This window comes from Rhinatrema bivittatum, chromosome 6 (assembly GCF_901001135.1).
Source record: "Rhinatrema bivittatum chromosome 6, aRhiBiv1.1, whole genome shotgun sequence".
NCBI classification, from domain to species: domain Eukaryota; kingdom Metazoa; phylum Chordata; class Amphibia; order Gymnophiona; family Rhinatrematidae; genus Rhinatrema; species Rhinatrema bivittatum.
In genome coordinates, this window is record NC_042620.1 from 106,157,029 (window position 1) to 106,179,512 (window position 22,484).

The following is a 22,484-nucleotide window of genomic DNA, read 5'->3' on the forward strand; positions in this document are numbered from 1 at the left end:
AGTTTTGATGCCACTCTACCTTGCTACTGTACCCATTATGCTATACTTGGGGGGTCTTTCTGCCTCTCGGTCTAGGTGCCATGCACCTGATGCAACACTTGGAGGCCCCGCTGACACTCTGCCTTGCTGCTATACCCCTTATGCTCCTCCTTGGCGGCCTTGCTGCCACTCTGCCTTGTTGCTATATCCCATCTGCTATACCTTGCAGGTATTGCTGCCACTGTGTCTTGCTGCCATACCCCTGATGTACCTTCTTGGGGGTCTTGCAAACCCTCAGCCTTGCTGCCATACCCCAGAACCTGCACCTTAAGCATCTTGCTGCCATTCTACCTTCCTGCCCTGCCCCTGACACTACACCTTGAGGGTCTTGCTGCCAGTCTGCTTTGCCGCTATTCATATCCTTGATGCTACACCTTTGGAATCTGGCTGCCACTCTTCCTTGCTGCTATATCTCTTACCTTACATCTTGAGGGTCCTGCTTCACCCTGCTTTGCTGCTGTACCAGTTATGCTACACTCTGGGGGGGTCTTTCTAACACTTTGCCTTGCTGCCATACTATGGACTTTACACCTTGGGAATATAAAGTTATTGTATAGTATAGCCATGCCACTGAATTATCTGGCTAACTTACATAGCCATTTATGTACGAGAGACCTTGGGGTTATAGTGTCAAATGATATGAAGTCTGTGAAACAATGCGACAAGGCGATAGCAAAAGCAAGAAGAATGCTGGGCTGCATAGAGAGAGGAATATCGAGTAAGAAAAGGGAAGTGATTATCCCCTTGTACAGGTCCTTGGTGTGAGGCCTTACCTGGAGTACTGTGTTCAGTTCTGGAGACCGTATCTACAAAGAGACAGAGACAAGATTGAAGCGGTACAGAGAAGGGGGACCAGAAAGGTGGAGGGTCTTCATCGGATGTCATACGAGGAGAGATTGAAGAATCTAAATATGTACACCCTGAAGGAAAGGAGGAGCAGGGGTGATATGATTCAGACTTTCAGATACTTGAAAAACTTTAATGATCCAAAGACAACGACAAACCTTTTCCATCAGAAAAAAATCAGCAGAACCAGAGGTCACGAGCTGAGGCTGCAAGGAGGAAGACTTAGAACCAATGTCAGGAAGTATTTCTTCACAGAGAGCATGGTGGATGCCTGGAATGCCCTTCCGGAGGAAGTGGTGAAGTCCAAAACTGTGAAGGACTTCAAAGGGGCGTGGGATAAACACTGTGGATCCATCAGGTCTAGAGGACACGTATAAAGAGGAGGCAGCAAAACACTGCATGGAGCGGCAGTAACCACAGAGGCATTCACGGAGCGGGATGCCAGTGGCCAGTGGTTGGTGTTCCAACTTCACGAAGTGGAAGGATGGAGGGCTGCCATCTCCAAATTAAAAAAAAAACAAAAACCAGGGGTGGGTTCATGGGCTATAGGTATTACCAATTATTAGGCTTATTCAATTACCAATTATTAGGCTTATTCAATATTTGTTGATAGTTAATGTGACTTTCAAGGCATAATTCACTTTCAATGCATATCCAGCATAGCTCTCTGCTTCAACGGCAGAGAGCTATGCTGCCGCTTACCCAACTAATCAAGCTTGATATTTCACTTGGATGCAGCTCCATCACTGCTCTCTACATTAATGGTGGGGGTGAAAGGGAAACAGAACCTAAGGTTACTAAGAGCTAAGAGAAACAGATAAGTATGAGAAAAAAAGTGTGAAGCTTGCTGGGCAGACTGGATGGGCCGATTGGTCTTCTTCTGCCGTCATTTCTATGTTTCTATGTTTATCTCTGAATATTGAGGCCCTAACGTTTAGTGCTATTTCAGCCAAAAGTTTTAAGTTGAAAATACATGTAACTTAGGTGCTTAATTTCAGGCCCGCTGTTCACTTGCCTAAATATAGGTGCATTAGTTAAGTGCCTAGCACAGGAAATCAGTACTGAGCCCTTAAATTACTTCTCGCTCCCTGCTCACCACCCACTTTTCAGAGGTCTACATTTAGGTACCCAGTGAAAATTGGCCCCTAAATTTAGGACCTCAGGCCTAGTCAGTGTTCAAAGCTGCAAAATGAGATGTCTAAGTCTGTTGAAAATTGACTTTTTTTCTGGCACCTATCAGCCTTTTAAAAACATTTGCAGTATTCTTCAGCTAGTTTCAGAAGTTATCACTGTGTAGCATCACCTGTTTGGAAAGGACACTTCAAGATGTCATTCTCCTTTAATATAATGAACTTCCAATGCTGTGAAAATCTGTTATGACACCTGTGATTTATTTTTCAAGGGAGAAAGAGGAGAGTGCGGTATACCAGGAATAAAAGGTGACAGGGTATGTAATAACTTTTTGAAAAATAACATTTCCTTTTTACTTTGCAATAACAAATTGACTGTTACAGAAGTTACTCATAAGCTGAAAAAAATTGTAGCTGTCAATATTGTCACATTTCATGTGAAGATGAAAACTGAAGTAATTCTTTATGTTCAAATTACTACATAAAAGCTGTTTATTTCTTTTAAATCATTTATAATCCTTCAGTTCCTGCTAAGCTCTGATTAACAGTCTGAAAACGCCTTTCTATTATGTCTACCAGTCTCCTTTCCATCTTTGATTTAACTTCTGACTGGAAACTCAAACAAGTAAGCAAATAAAAAATAGCAAGAAAGCTCCTGGGTCATGCTTGGCGTTCTTTTTTCCTTTACATGTTTCTGAATGTATTCTTGGAAAATGCCTTCCTTTTAGGGCCCAGAGGGTCCAGTTGGCCCAAGAGGAACAAGAGGCCTACAGGTAACAAATCGTACACATATTTTCCTAACTTAAACAAACACAGTTCTGACAGCGATTAAACCTACTTAATACTCCAATTATATCAGACATTCAGTAGTTTCATCAGGCAGGGCTTATGGAGCCACTCAACATAGTTTTAGGGCTTGACTCAGCCCTGGAGGTTTTGGCCTTCACTTGGCGAGTAGTGACCGTATATGAGGGTTTCCCCAAATATATACTGTTGTAAAAGGGAATGTTTGGTAATTATTTGTGCAGTATTGAAACACTCAAAAACCTGGTTGAAAAGGTGTGAAAAAAAAAGATATTTGGACCCATAGGAGGCAGAGCCTGCTCATACATGCTATTATCCAGCTCTGTCCTGTTTCCAGCCCTGCTTTCCAGGGCTTTTTCACCAACCTAGATATGTGGCTTTTATTAATTCGCCTGAAGCCTTTTCCCAAATATACAGTATTTACTCCTTCTCAGAGCAGGGGTAAGACCATACAGCATCTCTTTTGCCCACATAGCTAATGTTATTTCTTACGCGAGGAAAAATATATATTTTTATTTTTCTCCCATTGAAAATCGTGGGAGGTGATGGATGTGTTGCAGAGAATGGCGGGGTGCTTGCAGGAGAGTGCTAGCTGAGGCCAGAAATCCCCTTTATTAGTTATGACAGATAGAGATGCAGAGTAGGTGATGCAGTGATGGAGCCCTTATTTGTATGACAAGAAAGGCTTCGGTAACCAGTGTCATAGCCTACCTGACCTCTGAGAAAAGGGATTATACAAATGTGACAACCATGTGGGTATGTAACGCCTACAGGAATAGCATATCCTTGGTGCTTTGGTATGGTTGGTGCTGCCTGGTAAGCAAGCGCACTAGGTCCACACCGGCAGCTGGTGGAGAAACCCTGTGGAGGGACCGACTGGAGCTTCGCCTGTACCAGCTGCCTTCCTTACAGGTTGGTATGGAGACACAAGTGTGAGCAGGCAATTTTGGCTTCTTTCACTGATGTCACAATCTGTGCATGTGCAATGCAGTTTTTCCACCTTTTTCTATAGGTTACCAATATTATTCAAACGATATTGTATATCTGAAAAGGGATAATCAGACCCATGCATAGGAAAGTGAGGCTTCTAATTCATTCTGCAGCTTGGAACAGGGCGAGCTTAAATTGCTCATTCACTGCTAATTGACCTCCCATGTAGCCTCTGCTCCATCTTTGAATCATAAATTTAAAAAAAAAATAATTGCCAGGCTTTCTGAATAGGTATTTACCATAGTCTCCTTTCCATCCTCAAATTGGGTGAATTGAACCCATAGTTTGCCACTTACTTAATTCTGTCAATATTCAAGATTCCAGGACAGACAAGTTTTGGTCACTTTCACAAAGATAGTAAAGAGAGACTCCACCAAAGAGGGGAATTTGTCAGCTTAGCCCCACCAGTAATCTCAGGAGGCTGTTGCTTTGGGTATAATTCAGGAAAGATCATCATGAGCGAATGCCTTAAATAGAGTTGCAATTTTAATTACAGCAAATTCACATTTAATTTTTATTTTTTTGCCTATCCCATACAAAAGAAAATACATTTGACACTGTCAGCATTTATCTTTAAACCAGTCAGCAGGACACAGTTCAGACACCTCCTGGTTCAGACAAATATCTAGTGAACTGCCTGATGAGCAGACAGTTCTGACACAATTTAAATACTATACCCTGCAAAAAGGAGAATTCTCTCTGCATGTCAATATCAGAACACATCAATTTCTCACTTATTTTCTAACTACATAAATAACTTTGGTTTTTGTTTTTAATTCAGGGGATACAAGGGCCACCAGGAGATCAAGGACCTGATGGTATACAAGGAGCAAAGGCAAGTGTCCTGGATTCTTAATTTCTTCATTTAAAGCATCGGATCCACCTAGCTTCAGATCTGAATGAGCTTCAGCGATTGTCTTCTGCCTTATTTTTAAGGTTTCTTATTGACTATGGTTCACACAATACACATTTCAGATGTGTCCACTTTGTAATCACACCTTTCCTTCTATGTTATGCATAGAATTTTTGATTTTTGGGTGTTTTGTTGTTTTGTTTTTTTTTTTTTGCATGGTTCCGAGCCTGACAAGGGCCCTGAACTATGGCAGCACCCATTTCCTTTTGTCAATAACAGCCGTGGTTTTCCACAACTCCAGAAACAGAGAAAAAATCTAAAATTTAATTACATTGATGTAAAGAAATAAAGAAATACTTTGAGGGCTGAAGGAAGATGTTTAAAGAAAAAAACCTTTTTGAGCTATTCTTGTAGAATACACTGATGATTGATGTAAAGCAGTTACAGGGTCAAATAACTCAGATTCATCCCTGAACTTGATACTTGCAGTCTCTTTGTTTTCTTCTTTAGAAAAATTGACTGAAAAAACTGATTTACCATTCATTGAAAATTATTACTTATCCTTAAGCAAGGTAAAAATGTAAGACTAGAACAGAATAAGAATTATAGCACAAATTTACTTCATACGCACTATGAGAACATAAGAAGCTGCCATACTAGGTTAGACCGAGGATCCATCATGTCCAGCATCCTGTTTTCAACTGTGGCCAATCCAGGTTGCAAGTACCCAGCAAGTACCCAGACATTAAATAAATCCCATGCTACTAATACCAGTAATAGCAGTGGCTATTCCCTAAGTCAACTTGATTAATAGCAGTTTATGGACTTCTCCTCCAGGAACTTATCCAAACTTTTTTTAAACCCAGCTACACTAACTGCACTAACCACATCCTCTGGCAACAAATTCCAGAGCTTAATTGTGCACCGAGTGAAAAAGAATTTTCTCCAATTTGTTTTAAATGTGCTACTTACTAACTTCATGGAGCTCCCCCTAGTCCTTCTATTACCTGAATGAGTAAATAACTGATTCACATTGTCTTGTTCTAGACCTCTCATGATTTTATAAACCTTGATCATATCCCCCCTCAGCCATCAATTCTCCAAGCTGAACAGCCCTAACATCTTTAGCCTTTCAAAGTTCTACAAGCAAACTAACCTGCTGTGGTTTTGAATGCTTTTATTCCACTTTGATTCAAAACTTAAATCAGGCCCTAAGTCTTTGTTTTGTGGTAGTTAATAAAGGCTTATTGTTACAGTGGTTAATCCATTCATAGTTGCATGTCTCAAAAACAGCTAACTGTTCAACAAGCCATCTTGCTGTGCAGATGAATGAAGCAGTAACTACTGTGTAGGAGCAGATCAAGGCAGTCTGCCGGCATTCAAAATGGCGCAGATAGCCTTTGACCTACTATGTCACAGGGGCTACTGGTGCCATTGGTCAGCCCCTGTCACATGGCCATCGGCGCCATCTTGTGCTCCTACCATGTGACAGGGGCTGACCAATGGCACCGGTAGCCCCTGTGACATAGTAGGTCAAAGGCTATCTGCTCCATTTTGAACGCCGGCAGCCTAGGGTGTGAGTGCAGGAGATGGCTCCCGGACCCCCCGCTGGACCACCAGGGAGTTTTGGTAAGTCTTGGGGGGGGTCAGTAGGGTGGGGGGTTGTAGTTAATTTAATTTTAGCTGGGAAACAAATAAGAATTAATGTATAAACGTATCGGGGGGTCCCCTTGCCGAATGCAACGTATCTGCCCATCCCAACGAATACAAATCCCGAATGCAATGTATGGCATCCCTCTGCACATCCCTAATAATTCCTAACATTCTGTTTGCTTTTTTGATTTCCACAGCACACTGGGCTGACAATTTCAATGTATTATCCACTATGTTGCCTAGATGTCTTTCCTGGGTAGTAAATCCTAAGATAGAACCTTTCATTGTGTAACTACAGCAAGGGTTATTTTTCCCTATATGCATCACTTTGCACTAGCCCACATTAACTTTCATCTGCCATTTGGAAGCCTAATTTTCCAGTCTCGCAAGATCCTCCTGAAAGTCACCACTATCCACTTGAGATTTAACTACTCTACATAAATTTGTGTCATCCGCAAATTTGATCACCTCACTCGTTGTACCCCTTTCCAGATCATTTATAAATATATTAAAAAGCACCGGACCAAGTACAAATCCCTGAACTACTCCACTGTTTACCCCAACATGGGTGATCTTCAGGGAGTCACGGAGCTAACATTCACATTCAGTACCAGAACTAAGTCTCTATCAATGCTGCTGTTGTGATCCTGCTCGCGGAGCTCATCCCATGAGCAGGCCCCCACTTACTGCCCGAGCCGCTGACGACTGTCTCCACAGTGGGCCGCCACACCACTGCCTTTCTGTGACCTAGACCACCTCCGGTCCATTCCGCTGCCGTCCCTTCACTCCCGCGGCATGGCACCACTACCGGGACTCTGCCTTTTCGCAGCCATGTGCCACCGACTTCTTTCTTCGTGGCCTGTGCCGCTGCCGGAACTCCACTTCTGCAGCGGGGAATCTCTCGCTGGGATTCCCCTAAGTGGCCAGGAACCGCCGCCAGTACTGCTGCCTCCATCTTCGCGGCTTGAGTGCTGCCGCCTGGACACCTCATGTAGCTGGAAGCCGCCGATGAGTCCCCTCTTTGCAGCCTAATGTCGCCGCCAGGCCCTGTTTTTCTTTACGGCCTGGAGGCCGCCGCTGTCCGTGGACCTACGTTCTCTTCCTGGGCCTTCCTAGGCGCTGGTGCATGCCTATTCTTTCTATTTAAAGGGCCAGCAGCGGGAAAAAGCCCGTGGCCCCACTGGAAGTCCTCTTCACTCAACTTCCTGCTTCAACCCTATAAAAGGGCTCAGTTCCTGTTCCTCGGGGCCTTCGGATTGGACTTCATAGTTGTCCATGTTCTTCCTTGCCGGTCCAGGTCCTCCGTGTTCCTGGTCTCCTCGTCCTGATGTTCCTGTTCTCATCCTTCATCAGAGCTCCTTCGTCACCTGTTCCATGTCCTGATGTTCCATGGTTCCATTCCTGAGGCCTGATGTTCCAGATGTTCTGTGCTCCTGATGTCTTGGTCCTGATGCCTTCATCTTCACCTCTGCAACCAGTTCCCAGTTTCCTACATCCACCTTTCCTGGCATGCCACCGTCGTGGTCCATGACCAGCCCATGGGGGGCTGTGTAGGGTGTTTCGTGGTACAAGGCCTTCTTCGCGTCTGCAAGGCAAGTCTTCGAAAGGCCCTTGTTTTTAATGTTTCGAGTTCCGAGTTCCAAGTTCTGAGTCTTGCATTCTGAGTCTTGAATCCTGCGTCTTGAATCCTGTCCCAGACTTCGGAGTTCCTTGCCTGCTTCCGTCCATGCCCAAGACTCTGCCAGAACCTGCTCCGCTTCAGTGTGGTCCGCGACCAACCACAGGCGGCTGTGTAGGACACGCCCTGGTGCAGGCCTCTACTGAATCTTCAACATGTTCCAGGCTCAAGTTCCACTACTTCACCTGGAGTCTGCTTCGCGCTCAGCGTGGTCTGCGACCAGCCATGGGCGGCTGTGTAGGGCGAGCTGCGAATCAGTTCTCACCCAGTACTTTCGCCTGAGTCCTGAAACCTTGCCTGAGACCTTCTGAGTAACCTGTATCCTTGTCCGAGTCCTTCCAAGTTCCAAGTCTTCGTCTGAGTCTTTCGAGTAACCTGAGTCCTCGTTTGAGTCCTTCCAAGTAACCTGAGTCTTCGTGAGTCCTTCCAAGTTCCAAGTCTTTGTCTGAGTTCTTCCAAGTTCCAAGTCTTCATCTTGCTCCTGCCCTCAGCCTCCGTCTGGCCTCACGCACTCATCATTCCCAAGCGGCGGGTCCGAAAGGGCTTTCGAGTGGCCGGAGGGCTACTCCTGAGACCAGCATTGTATTGCTGGGTCTCCTTGGTGCATGTAGGTCCAGCGGACGGCTGATCCTGCTTAGTTCCTGTTCCGAGTTCCTTGCCTTAGTTCCAGTCCTGCTTGTTCCTGCTCCGCCCGTGCTTGCATGTTCTCACCTCCCACGGTGTGGCTCGGGGCTCCTCTCTGAGTCGTGCCGTGGCTCAGGGGCTCACACTCTCCCATGAGCTAGAGGCCGCGCTTGTATCAGGATCTGTAGATCGCGGTCGCAACAACTGCTTTGTTTTGTTTAGCCCTAAAGGGAGAATTCTCTGTAGAGGGAAGAAAAAAACTCCAAGACTCTGCATGTTAACTGTAGTATCTTATCCTGAATGCCAGTAAAAAAAAACCTGAATACTCTAGTGATATTCCAACATAAACTTTACTGAAGCAATAGTTCAAACATGAAAGGTATGGCACTTGATACAAATTTCTTAGACAATATCCTATTGAAAATAGTAAATCTGTGATCCCTTGTTCTATCCCTTAGGATCACTTCTTTATCCTTGGATAGAAGGTGAAGTCTTCTTGAGTATTCTGTAATGTGTTCTTCTCTCCCTTAACAACTACCCTGCAAATACCTGGAATCCACTTTTTTCCTCTCTTCTCTCATGTATCATGAAGGCACGACCTTAACCATGTGCTGTTTGTCAGCACCAGTATGGTGGCTCAGATTCTCCTCTCCTCCTTCCTGGTTCTGTAACCTGATGGTGTCCAAGCCTTCTTCACCAATTGTCAGATGGGTAAAGGAATCCCTCAGACTGAGGAGCACCAAGATGACTGTTGCGTTTCTGGCCGCGAGCGCCGCGACCAGACCCTTATCTCCGTGTTTCTGGACCTGTTCCTGCTTTCACTGGCCTAGTTCCGGTCCTGTTCGGCGGCGTCCCGGTGAGGGCTGCGCCGCTGGGAAGCCTTCCCTTCTCTAGGCTCGCGCATGTGCCACTTGGGCGCTTTTCTAGGCCATTTCCCGTCAGTGGTGACTCCGCCCAATTCCTGACTTCAGACGCCACAGCCTTGATAAGCCGGCTGCGGCCACCCAGTCTTTGCCTTGCAATGGCTTACCTACCAGATCCCTGTTGCGCTGTGCCCCTGAGCGTCCTGCTTTGCTAATCGCTCCGTTCCTGCTTGCCTGCTACAGTACCTGCTTGGTTTCTGCTTGCCTGCTACAGTACCAGCTTGGTTCCTGCTTGCCTGCTACAGTACCTGCCTGGTTCCTGTTTACCTGCTACAGTTCCTGCCTGGTTCCAGTACCCGAGTCTTGCTACAGATCCTGCCTGGTTCCAGAACCCGAGCCTCGTTACAGTACTGACCTATTGTCCTAGTCTGGTTCCAGTTCCCAGTCCTGATCCACTACCGCCTAAGTCCCAGCGGCCGGGCCCCTACGGGCTCCTCCCGGGGGGGCTTCGGCTTTCAAGGGTGACGCCACCTAAGTCCCAGCGGTTGGGCTCCTACGAGCTCCTCCTGGGGGAGTACCAGCTTCCAGGGTGAAGAGCACCTCTACGTCCAGCCTGAACATCTGCCTCCCGGCCTGTGGTATACAAGAGACTTTTGAATACCTTTCCCAGTCTCCTGCAGGTCGGCCCAAGGGTCCACTAAACTAACATTCCCTAACAATGACTTGAAAAAAGAAAAAGTCCTTCTCTGCATGCTCTGCTCTCATAGTAGGAAGGGTGGACAAAAACTTCCTTTCAACAAAATTCACTTAAACAGTAGACTGCTCAAAAATCTCTTAGCGTTAATTTAGCAACCATTTGGTATGAGTTGGAAATTAATCCCTGTACTTTCTAAAAGCCAAGACTTTGGACCTTTACTACACGAACTTAAGGGAAACTGAAAGATAATGTCTTTCTTTTTCAAATACAAGCAAAAAATCCATACAAACATTAAGGGTCATTTGCATATATGCAAGCAGGAATAAACCATTACAGCAGCTTCTAGTGGGCTGCTATGCCAAAGATTCTTCAACTCTACAAAGCCCTCACCTAACTACTAATATACACTCTCTTACAGAGATCCCAGTGGGGATCTATACTATACTTATTTCTACTTTTATAGAAAGGAACATCGTCTGTCTTTCTTCAGTCCCCTGAAACCACTTCTCTCTCCAAAGAATGCTTGAATAGAGCTGTCGGTAGAGCTGCCAGAACTTCTCTGAGCTAGTTTAATATTCTAGGATGCATCCCATATGCCCCATTATCTTGTCCATTTCCAGTTGTACTAACTCCATACATATCTGTAACCTCTGTTCAGGTGAGTCCCAGAATACGGGGGCACACAACAATCGTTAGGGCCAATTATCTTCCTAGTCCTTTTATTCTTCCTTTCATTCACCTAGTTCTAGGCCACTGGGGTGCCAGGGTTTGTTTTGGCAGGGAGGAGGATAAGCCTCCAGGGTCCTAGGCTCATGGGGGTGGGAACCCTGAAACAGTTTCTCACACTCTACAATCACTATCTCTAGATGTACTAACTTCTTGTCTCAGCTGGCATGACCTTGAACTTGAAGTATCATGTTGGAAACGTGAAGTGGTGTTTAAATAAAACTTTTCTATAACTTAGGAAAACTTGATCAGAGTCCAAAATCATCAAAAGAAGCTTAAAATCTTTTTATGCAACACAAAGAAAAAAACTCTAAGTGCCTTAGTGTTCTCAGTGTCCACATACTGAGCCAATGTCCCTTCCTGGTGACAGGAAAGTTAGAAAAACAATCTCTCCTCCTTCAGGTGGGTAGGAATTGCTGGTAAAAGGTTCCTCCCAACATAACAGAAAACAGTTCTCTCTTCTATGAAAGTGCCAGTGGATGGGAGAAGAGAGAGAGAGAGAGAGAGAGAGAGACTGACTAGCTGTAAGGCTCTGCCCCTAGATAGGTATTTATATCTCTATGGGAGGCCCACCTAGTAACTCAAGGTGAGGTTTAGGTAGTATTAGTGTAGGGGTTAGGGGCCACTTTGACATTCAGTGTGAGACATACGAACAGAACAGTGCTCTCTTGTGAACATTTGATGACCCTCAGAGTGAGGAAACTCACCCAAAGATGAGATTTGTGCAGTGTTCTCTCAACCTAGCTTGATGGACTCTCTACCTGGGTAACATCAAGCTAGGTTGAGAGAACATTTATTTATTTATAATTTTTATATACCGACATTCAATCAGAGATAGCACACCGGTTTACATTCAGGTACTGTAGGTATTTCCCTATCCCCAGAGGGCTTACAATCTAAGTTTTGTACCTGAGGCTATGGAGGGTAAAGTGACTTGCCCAAGGTCGCTAAGGGCAATATTTAGTTGGTTACTAAGAGGGAGAAGGAGGTTAGTTTAAGTGTTGGTTTCAATATACATAGGAATTTTTACAGTGATTATATAACAGGGGGACTATATACACAGGTTTATATACCAGGCTTATATGTCGAGGATTATATGCAAGGGCTCTATATATATACACCAGTGTTGTATGCTAAAGGATGATATACAAGGGTTATATATATACAAGATATATAGATATAAAGATTATACAAGAGTTATATATATAAAGAGTTATATATATATATATATAAATTCCATGGTTGTGTAGCAGAGGGAGAAAGACAGGATCATTACACAAATCTCATCTTTGAGTGAGTTTCCTCACTTCGAGAGTCATCAAATGTTCACAAGAGAGCACTGTTCTGTTCGTACATCTCACTTTGAATGTCAAAGTGGCTCCTAACCCCTACACTAATACCTAAACCTCACCTCGAATGACTAGGTGGGCCTCCAATAGAGATAGAAATACCTATCTAGGGTGAGGGCATTATGGCAAGTCTCTCTCTCTCTCTCTCTCTCTAGGCCTCTGATAGCTACTACCAAAACTTGCATCCACAAAACACATCACAATGGGTGATCAGCCATAACACAAGCTATCTTAAAGCCATGCAATAGGGCTTCACAAAACAGTAAACCCAAACTCCTCCTCTTTTATGGATTTGCATCGCACCATACGATATGGTGTTATCGTATGCGTTAAGGGCTTATCGCATGCGTTAATGGGGCTTTTTGCATGCGATAAGCACTTAACGCATGCGGAAACGCCTTAACGCATTTTGATAAATGAGGGGGTTAAACTGGTAGCATGGCAAAGCAGCACCCTATCCTATTCCCCTCAGGCAGGGGTGATGTTCCTCCTCAGCTGGAGTAGGTCAAGGAAAAAAAACAACTCACAAAAAAGTAAAAAAAAACTCTTCTCTCAAGGACCAGACCCTTTTAATTCCATGAGGGCACTAGTAAAAAAACAGTCCTTATTACCCAGTACGGCAAATTGTGGGTCTACCAGGATCTATTGAAAAAAACACCACACCTCTCCCTCCATAAATCAAAACTAGAGCCACACCCTGCACATGCTCAATCAACTTTTTATAGGCCAAGCTTGACCAATCCCAGCGCTGGGTGAGGAAAAACATAGGGCTGGTCTAAAAAACACCAAAAGTTTCCCTTACAATTAACAATTTTAGTAGGAAATAAAGTTCTCCTTACATATACATTCAATACTTTAATAAATGATTAACACATATTAGTTCTTTGTTTATCTTCAGAACTAAAGTGATGCTTACTGCCAGTTAGCAGCCAAAATCTAAAGTATTTAATCAAGTCTTTTTTTATTTTTCAGGGTGAAAGAGGCCTTACTGGGTCTCCAGGAATGCCTGGAGAGACAGGAATAGGCTTGCCTGGGCCAAAGGTAAAATAATAATTATATATAGTTTGGTACATATCTTATTGCAAAAAAGAAGCAGTTGACAAGCTTAAGATAATAAATCTAATGGTGCATAAAATTTCCAAAATGACAACAAATGCTTTTCTTGAGGCTATTCAAACATGCTTATATGTTTTAAATCAGATCACTGTGAAATTTCTTTGAATTACAGATACACTTTTTATTAATTTTTTAGTATTAATGTTAAAAAAAAAAAACCTTTTAGTAATTGTTTCAATGATTGTAGAGAATAAAGGAGGTATATAAAGGATTACCACTTAGAGCAAATTGTACAACAAAAAAAGCAATGATCCAAAAATAAAATTATCTCAACTCATCTTTAGGTCAATTACAAGAAATACTTTAATACAAACTATTAATCCAAAGTAACAACATACAAATGATGCAGTTGGTACAACTTAGGAGAAGCACTAGTACACAAATGTTTTAATGGCTTCATATTTCTAAATAGAATGTAACTTTTATATATATGTTCTTATCTTTTGTGATACTTCAAAGACAATTACGATATTTTCCTGTCCCCGGAGGGCTTATAATATACATTTGTTCCTGAGGTAATGGAGGGTGAAGTGATTTGCCCAAGGTCACAAGGAAGTGTCTGCAGGATTTGAATGCTGGTTTCCCTGCTTTTCAGCCTGTTACTCTAACTGCTGGGCTACTCTTTCACACAAATTGCAAGCTGATATGCTGACAACCAATACAGTTAAAACATGTGCAGTTCAGAATAAATATAGTGCCAGTCCAGTTAAACTTCTATGACAGATAGGATCAGAGTCTTAAGTTTCATAGCTGCCGCAGGATTATAAATATGCATTGTGTTGTATTTATTTAATCATCAGCAGATACAGCAGTACATTAATGCAAATCAAAGGACACTGTAGTTAAACTGTTTATATTGTATGAAACACGAATAAGTGAAAACTAATGAAAAATATTTGCTTGAAGGGTGACATTGGTTTGCTAGGAAGATCAGGCCCTGCTGGCCCACCTGGAACTGGTGAACCTGGGTTACCAGTAAGTACTTAAATATATGCATTCCTCTCTTATATACAGACAAAAGAAGGCCCCAGCATATGTGCATTTATTTTTCTGTGCAGCCTTATATATAAAATCATTCTTTTTGTTTTATTTAAGTGGGCAGCAAGGAATGTGACCCCCATCTGCAGAAGAGCCCTAGAATCCCTTTTATGTGATCTGAAAGAGGCTACAGAGTAGTGGATCCAAGTTATGGTCTAAAATTCCTAGAACATTTTCTTCTTTATTCTGGGGATAATTTTGTAACATTGCACATAGATTACCTGGAAAATATACACATAACTTACACTAATTTTCAAAGTGGACTAACATGCATAAGTCTGCATTGAAAATTAGCCAACCAAATCTACCTGCACATCCTTGCACCTGCTATAATATATGTAGATCATTTTCATGAAAATTTACATAAATACTTTTGGAAATCCAAAAGTATGCACATAAGTTTATACCTCTCCCCAACCCTGCCCCCAGGAACACTTCCACTTAGTCCAGGTAAAGTTACATGCAAACATTCACATAAGCCCATACGTTTATCCACATATTGGGCTGACAATTTTGTAAAAGGCAACATCTGTGCATAAAATACTTTTTACGTACAGAGGTCCTTTGGGAAATTACCCTCCCTGTATCTTTGACAATGCTCATTTAAAAATATAACTTCTACAAACAAGAAAGATGCAACTGAAACACAAAGGAAATATAAACATTACTGTTTGGTTGATACCCTTAATTGTGGAAGAATTAATGACTGAATTAATCATGTAACACATACGTAATATTGGGGGGGGGGGGGCCTTCCATCTCTGTACTTAATAATAGGTTAATTGTTATCACAGAGTATGTGCATGTCAAGACTATTACTTCTTGTATGTTAGAAGTCCCCCACTCCCCTGTCATGTAGAGCCTCCACTTGATGATCAGTATCAGCTAATGGGGTCCTGTCAAATATCAGCTGACATAAAAGGGCTTTTCTAGGGTTATTTAGGACAAGCAAATATCAGTTGAGCACAGTGAGAAAAAAATTCTGGGCGTGCAAGAGATGGCGCCATCATACATGCTCTGCTTCTAACTCGGCCCTCCAGGGGTTAATCATCCACACAGTGGTTGAATTTATTTGCCTCCTGGAATCCCAAATACATTTTTTCCTCCTCAGAACAGGCGTAACCTTTTGAGCCTCTCTTTTTTTTCTATCTAGCTCTCATTATTTTGCTGATACTTTGTAACTTGTGAACCTTTCTTTGTTTTTACTGTAGAAATATAATTTTTATACTTATTTTATTGCTGCTTTTTTTTTCCCAATTATTGTATCTCCTAAGTAACAGGGCTAAATAATGGCTTAATTTACTAAGGCTTTTCTCCCGTTCTCTGTCTATAGGAATAAATCTTAGTAAATCAAGTGATAAGTAATGGAGGGACTATGCTAATGAGGCAGGCTTATGATTGAAGTGTGGGTAATGAGCCTCATGTATATTGTAATTGTTTTGGTGGTACTTGTCTTGTCCAGTGTTGTTGATTAGGGTCAGAACGGGGTACATGCAGTGAGAGCCCATACATCTCCAGGAGAAACACCTATTGTGAAGTAGAAATAACTCAGCACTCTTCTATGGCAGCATGCAAGGATTTTTTACTTGGGAAACTAGGATAGAAAAATAATAAACATTATATATATAGTTACATGGTTCTGTATATAGAGATTATGCTGGGGTGACCAGTTGCAGAGTATAAGTATTTTTAAATAAATAAAATAAACACGCGCTTTCAAGAGACCACACAGGTTCCTTGTTTGGATGTGCTGAATTGACTAAATGAAAATGTATATTAGCTATAGCTATGTGATCTCTTATTCACTATTACCAATGTTATTGTGTAGATCTCATGTAGACAAGACAGATATTGTTCTGTAAAGAAAAAAAAGACATGGTACAGAACACAGCTGAAATTGTAAAATAAAATTGTAAACTGCTTCTCATAATACTTTAATTAGGAAAATGTATGAATTAATGCTTGCAAGCTATTACGTAAACCTATATTAATCATTGTCTGCTGTGGGCTATATTCCTTCTTTGATTTATCAGAAAAATGGCTGTACTGTCTTTTTGAACAGGTTATAACTAGGCTCCAAAGTGCAAAAAAAAGATGTTAGAACATCAGCAAAAATAATTTCATATTTTATTGATGCAAGTAAAGTGATTTATCAATTATTTCCAGATTGTAATTGTTTCTTTTTAACAGGGACCGCAGGGACAACAAGGTATTCCAGGAGAAAGAGGTTCACCAGGAGAAGGGCTTCCAGGACCAAAGGTAACACCCATGGAAGACTCAGTGTTACACCCACTAAACAGCATATGGGTGTTGCATTTGAAGCATTAGCATTAGAAAGGTTATCCATTTTTTTGCTCAGCACTCCCAGCAAAAACATCTCAATAGTAATCTTATTGACAAATAAGAGATGTTCCATTTGGTGAAATGTTATCAAATGACTGCATGATCTCACTCTAACCCTGGTACGCTGCAGTCTGACTGGGGAAAGGGAATGCCACACATGTATCATAGATATCAGCCAGCTGCTGCAAACAACTTGATAATTTGGGAGCCAGATTTTTCTATCACAGATTCCCATCTCACTACCAAATCAGTACTGTGCTAAGTTTGTAGATAAGATAAAATGATCTTATGCTTCAGGTAGTGTTTCTAATCATTCTGAAATCCTTAAACAAGACATATTCTGATGCATTGATTCAGCCCAGAATTCATAGACTATGAGGTCCATATTCAGACACAGTCCAGATAGTAAAGTTAGGCCCTGATTCACTTAGACTTTTCTCCCATTCTGTGTCTATGGGAAAAATGCTTAGTAAATCAGGCCCTTAGCTAGATAAACTTATCCGGATAACTTCTGAGGAATATTCAATTGTGCAGCTGCACTATTGAATATAGCTGGCTAACTTTAGGACAGGTCTTTGGCCTGACTAGACTTAGCTGGCTAAGTTATCCGGCTAACTCTGAATATTGGACTTAGCCGGCTAACTCACCTCCTCCCAGTTAAGCCCCCGGAATGCACCTAACTGACCCCGGGATTCAACATTCCACTATAAATGTTGTGGACTGATGGCCCGAGGGGAAAAAAAAGCACGGGGGGGAGGGGGCGGGGTGAAAGTACGCAGCTGGCTGCATCGCAGTGGAGCATTCCCCCCCCCCCTCCCACGGTTGCGACTGGGCCGCACACTTTCGCCCCATAGCACCATGAAAAAAGAAGTTATTTCCTGTGGTACTGCCAGCGATAATGTGGAAAACATTATCGCCCACAGCGTTGCTGGGCCATAACCCCACCCAAACCCTGCCCACACTCCTCCCCTTCACCTGATTTAAATTGTACTGCCGTGATGAAGCTGGTATCGATGTGCGTTAGAGCCTTATTGCGTACGATAAGGCCCTAACGCATGCAATAACGGCACATCGCAGTTTAAAGAATGTCCCTGTCAGCCATCTAAAATTTAGCCGGATAAGTGGCCAGATATTTATTTAGCTGGCTTACTTCTGAGTGAGCTGCCTAAATGCTTTTAATATGGACCTCATTGTTTCCTTAATAGTTACTATACATTTTGCTTTTTTAAATCAAAGATTATTATATGTACTGTAAACATAACAATTCAAGGTTGCAATAGGTTACGTTTTTTAAATATAATTTAGCCGGCTAAGGGCCTGATTCATCAAGGTATTTTCCCATAGACACAGAATGGGAGAAAAGCCTTAGTGAATCAGGCAGTAAGTTAGGGGTGTTGGGGGCATAACTCTGATATTCAAAATTAGCCAGCTGCACTATTGCGTACCATTTTAAATTCATTCTCTTCACAGACAGGCTGATACAGTACAGTGCGCTTCGACGGAGCGCACTGTTATCATGCTTTTGGACGCGCATTTTCCCTTACCCCTTATTCAGTAAGGGGCGGAAAACGCGCATCCAACCCGCAGCACCTAATAGCGCCCTCAACATGCAAATGCATGTTGATGGCCCTATTAGGTATTCCCTGCGATACAGAAAGTAAAATGTGCAGCCAAGCTGCACATTTTACTTTCAGAAATTAGCGCCTACCCAAAGGTCGGCGCTAATTTCTTCCAGCACCGGGAAAGTGCACAGAAAAGCAGTAAAAACTGCTTTTCTGTGCATCCTCCGACTTAATATCATGGCGATATTAAGTCGGAGGTCCCAAAGAGTAAAAAAAGTTAAGAAAAAGAAAAAAATAATTTGAAGTTGGCCGGCGGCTGTTGGGTCGAAAACCGGACGCTCAATTTTGCCGGCGTCCGGTTTCCGAGCCCGTGGCTGTCAGCGAGCTCGAGAACCGACGCCGGCAAAATTGAGCGTCAGCTGTCAAACCCGCTGACAGTCGCCGCTCCAGGCTAAAAGGAGGCGCTATGGACGTGCTAGTGTCCCTAACGCCTCCTTTTGCCTGTTTCTACCACACCACCTCATTTGCATACTGTATTGTGCGCATCGGCGAGTGGCCGGTGCACGCGCCGGGAGAGTGGCCTGAGAATTTCTTACTGCTACAGAATATCTCGAAATGTTGCCAGGTGCTTTTTTGGCAGCATTGCCCTGAAGACACGTGCCCAAAATAGGGATCTTAGTAAAAGGGAAGCTGAGCCTGTGTGTTGTTCTAAAAAATAAGTGCATCTTAAAGAATTCAATTTGGCCACCATACAGGACAGAGCTGCTCTTTCTAGAAGACTTGAATTATTGGAAAACTGGAACCGCCGTTTGAATTTAAGATTAATCAAGTTTCCAAGAATAATGGGAGAGATGCCTATTATAACACTAAAAAGATATTTTGCCGAAGTTCTTTTACTGCCTGAATCGCAATATCCACTAATTAATAAAGCTTATTTCCTTTTGGGTCAGAATCGTTCAAACGAACAGGCAGTTCCTCCTATGGACTTTCAAAATTTGACAAATTTCTTAGAATCTTCGGCTATCGAGATAATTGATTTTTCCACATTGCATGTATCACTGATAGTTGAACAAGATGTCAGTAGGCTTATGGTAGCTTATTTCAAAAATTTAAATCCGCTGTTCCATGGTAGTAAGGTTCGTATGTTCCCTGATATTTCCAAAATAACTCAGGAAAGACGGAAAGGCTTTCTGAGTATGAGACAAAATGTGATTTCTCTTGGTGCAACTTTTGTCCTTAGATACCCGTGTAAATGTGTTATTAAAAAGGATGCAGATACGTTTATATTTTTTTCCCCAGAGCAATTAAAGTTTTATATAGATACTCATAGCTCCCCAGAACATACCGTATTTTCAGGGGATTAAAGTAATTATTCTGCTCTCCAATTTCAGGTAAATGCCTTGAACTATATTAATTTCCTATATTCTCCTTGAAAGTTTGCCTTTCACCGGTTTATTATTTGAGAATTGGTTGCTACTTAGGTAAAAAAATAATTGTATTAGTAAGCTTTAGTTAATATTGTTTTCTCCTAAAGTATGCAACATGTTTCCTGTTCACTTTATGATACAATTGTATTAGAAAAGTCATAAATAAAGAATTAAAAAAAAAAAAAAAAAAAAGTGCATGCAAGAATTAAAGTTAAAACTGCCCTTAGCCGCATCTAAATTTACACACAAGAGCCTTAAAACATTTTGAAAGGTACTTACAGAAAAACAATAATTCTCATGAGTGTGGCAGAGAAAAGGGATAATACGCTCGGCATTGTCACAAAATGTCATCAATAGGAATAAAACATCAAAACGGCATTTTCCCAAATGTTTATGCTTTGCGTTTGTAAATTATTTTTTATGAGGATAAAGAAATGTTTACTAGTAAATATATACGTTAATAATTTACAACAAATCTCACTTGGTAAAACCAAAAGTAGATAATAATAATATTTAGCAACTTGCTATAATCTTTTTTATATTATGTTTAAGGGACAGTCATAACAGAGAGCTATTGAATAATATAGCAGTTTAATAGCTTAATCATAGTCCCAAAAAGAGATCTTTTACTGGTGCAATATCTCAATATTATTGCTTGATACAAATAACAAAACAATTCTTCCCATAATGACAAACTTCTGATTTTCTTTCCATAATAACACATTTCTGATTTTCTCACACATTTCACACCCATGTTTTGATTCTCTGCCTCAGGGGTGCATAACATATTATCTGCGGGCCCATGCACTCCCTGAAATGCTGATATTCAGTTCTCCTGGCATCTCTTTTCATCATGAGACATCTGAAGACGCATGCTTATAACCCATTATGAGAACCTTCCAGGGGCAACCCACTGTGGTGGCCTGCAGGAGATGGCGGCCTGAGGGCCACCACCTAGTTGAATGAGCTATTGGCACCACTACAAGGAGGGAGGATCCACGAGGCCCCGCAACGAAGAGGAGGGAGTTGCAGAGCCGCGCGGCAGTTCATGCGATGAAGATGAAGAGCTGCAGGGATGCGGCGAAGAAGAGGAGCCGCCGTATGGCTACGTGGGGGTTCACGATTTGCCGTGCAGCAAAGATGAGAGAGTTGCATGGCCACGTAGCAGTTTCCAACCTGATGTGCAACAAAGAAGTGGAGGAGCCAACCCGTAGGGCCTCATGGTGGTTTGCAACCCGTGCGGCAAAGATAAGAAAGTTGTAGGTTGCCGGCCACGCAGCGGTTCCCAACATGCCGTGCGCCAAAAAGGAGAGAGAGCTGCAGGGCCACACGGCCAGATGAGTTTGGAGAGCCACGCGGCCAAGATGAGGAGCTGCAGCCTGCAGAACCACATGGTTCCCAGGTGACCATAAGGAAAAAAAGCCGCGAGGCAGTTCCCGACCTGCCTTGCAGAAGAAGTGTAGGGCTGGGGCTGCTAGGAGAGGCCTTGGAGTACGCATGCATGTGTCTGAGCATGTATGTGTGTGGGTGTCTGAACATGTATGTTTGTAAAGGAGAAGGCGTGTATGTGTGTGTGAGGAAGCTCCAAGACAGATGTAAGCTCTAGGGATGATGGTTCTAGATGACCAGAAGGTAAAAAAGCCATGAGACAGTTCCTAACCTGCCACACAGCAGACGGGGAGGGCCAGGGCTGCTGGGAGAGGCCTCGGTGTGAGCATGTGTGTCTGAGCTTGTATGTGTGTATATTATTCAATCTAATTGTAGATCTTTCTACCCCTCTATCCCCTCGTACACCCTTTGACAGTAACAGTCATTATTTACCTTATTCATACATTCCAATTGTATATTACTCATTCCAATTGTATAGCACGCCAATTGTATATTATTCAATCTAATTGTATATTATTCTATTTCCACAGTAGATAGTTATTGATATTTTCCACTCTAGATAGTTATCGATCATTGTTTTATTGGGACACAACGTTCTGTGTCCCCTGACCTCCCCTCCCTTGTTCTTTGTAATTTCTGTTAAGTTACCTGTAAACCGATATGATGTACCCTCGAATATCGGTATAAAAAAAACCTATAAATAAATAAATAAAGGAGGAGGCATGTGTGTGTGTGTGTGAGGAAGCTCCAAGACAGTTGCAAGCTCTAGGGATGATGGTTCTAGATGACCAGAAGGTAAAAAAGCCATGAGGCAGTTCCCAACCTGCCCCACAGCAGAAGTGGAGGGCCGGGGCTGCTGGGAGAGGCCTTGGTGTAATCATGTGTGTATCTGAGCATGTGTCTGTGTGTGTGAGTCAGAGCAGAAGTAGAGTGGTGTCTGAGCATGTGTGTATCGGAGCATGTGTATGTTTGAGAGGGAGTGAGACAGATGCAGGCTCTAGGGATCATGGAATAAGAGGTCTAAATAGTAGTACATTTTTTTTGAGAAGTAAATTCTTCAGTTATGTTAGGAAAAGTTGAGGTATTGAAGCATAGAGTGTTCTCTTCATGTGTGTGTCTGAACATGTGTGTGTGTTTGTGAGCATGTGTGTGTCTGAGAATGTATGTGTGAGAAAGAGAGAGATCTTGTGTGTGTGTGTGTGTGTGTGTATGTAAGAGGGAACATATGTGTGAACATGTATATGTAGGAGGGAACATATGGGAGCATGCGTGTGAGCCTGAGAATGTGTGTGAGAGAGAGGGATCATGTGTATGTAAGAGGGAGCATGTGCACGTATGAGGAAGAGAACATGTGTAT

The 22,484-nt window shown here is 42.5% G+C and overlaps 1 protein-coding gene across 1 annotated transcript in view; it reads left to right on the forward strand.

Moving 5' to 3' along the window:
• The window catches only part of LOC115093639 (collagen alpha-1(XXVIII) chain-like), a 271,500-nt gene that overhangs the window by 103,237 nt on the left and 145,779 nt on the right, over positions 1-22,484 (forward strand). The window contains exons 11-16 of the mRNA XM_029605681.1: positions 2,288-2,332; positions 2,744-2,788; positions 4,591-4,644; positions 13,225-13,293; positions 14,275-14,343; positions 16,597-16,665. Coding sequence (XP_029461541.1) covers positions 2,288-2,332; positions 2,744-2,788; positions 4,591-4,644; positions 13,225-13,293; positions 14,275-14,343; positions 16,597-16,665 — 351 coding nt within the window. The remainder of the gene's footprint in view (positions 1-2,287; positions 2,333-2,743; positions 2,789-4,590; positions 4,645-13,224; positions 13,294-14,274; positions 14,344-16,596; positions 16,666-22,484) is intronic.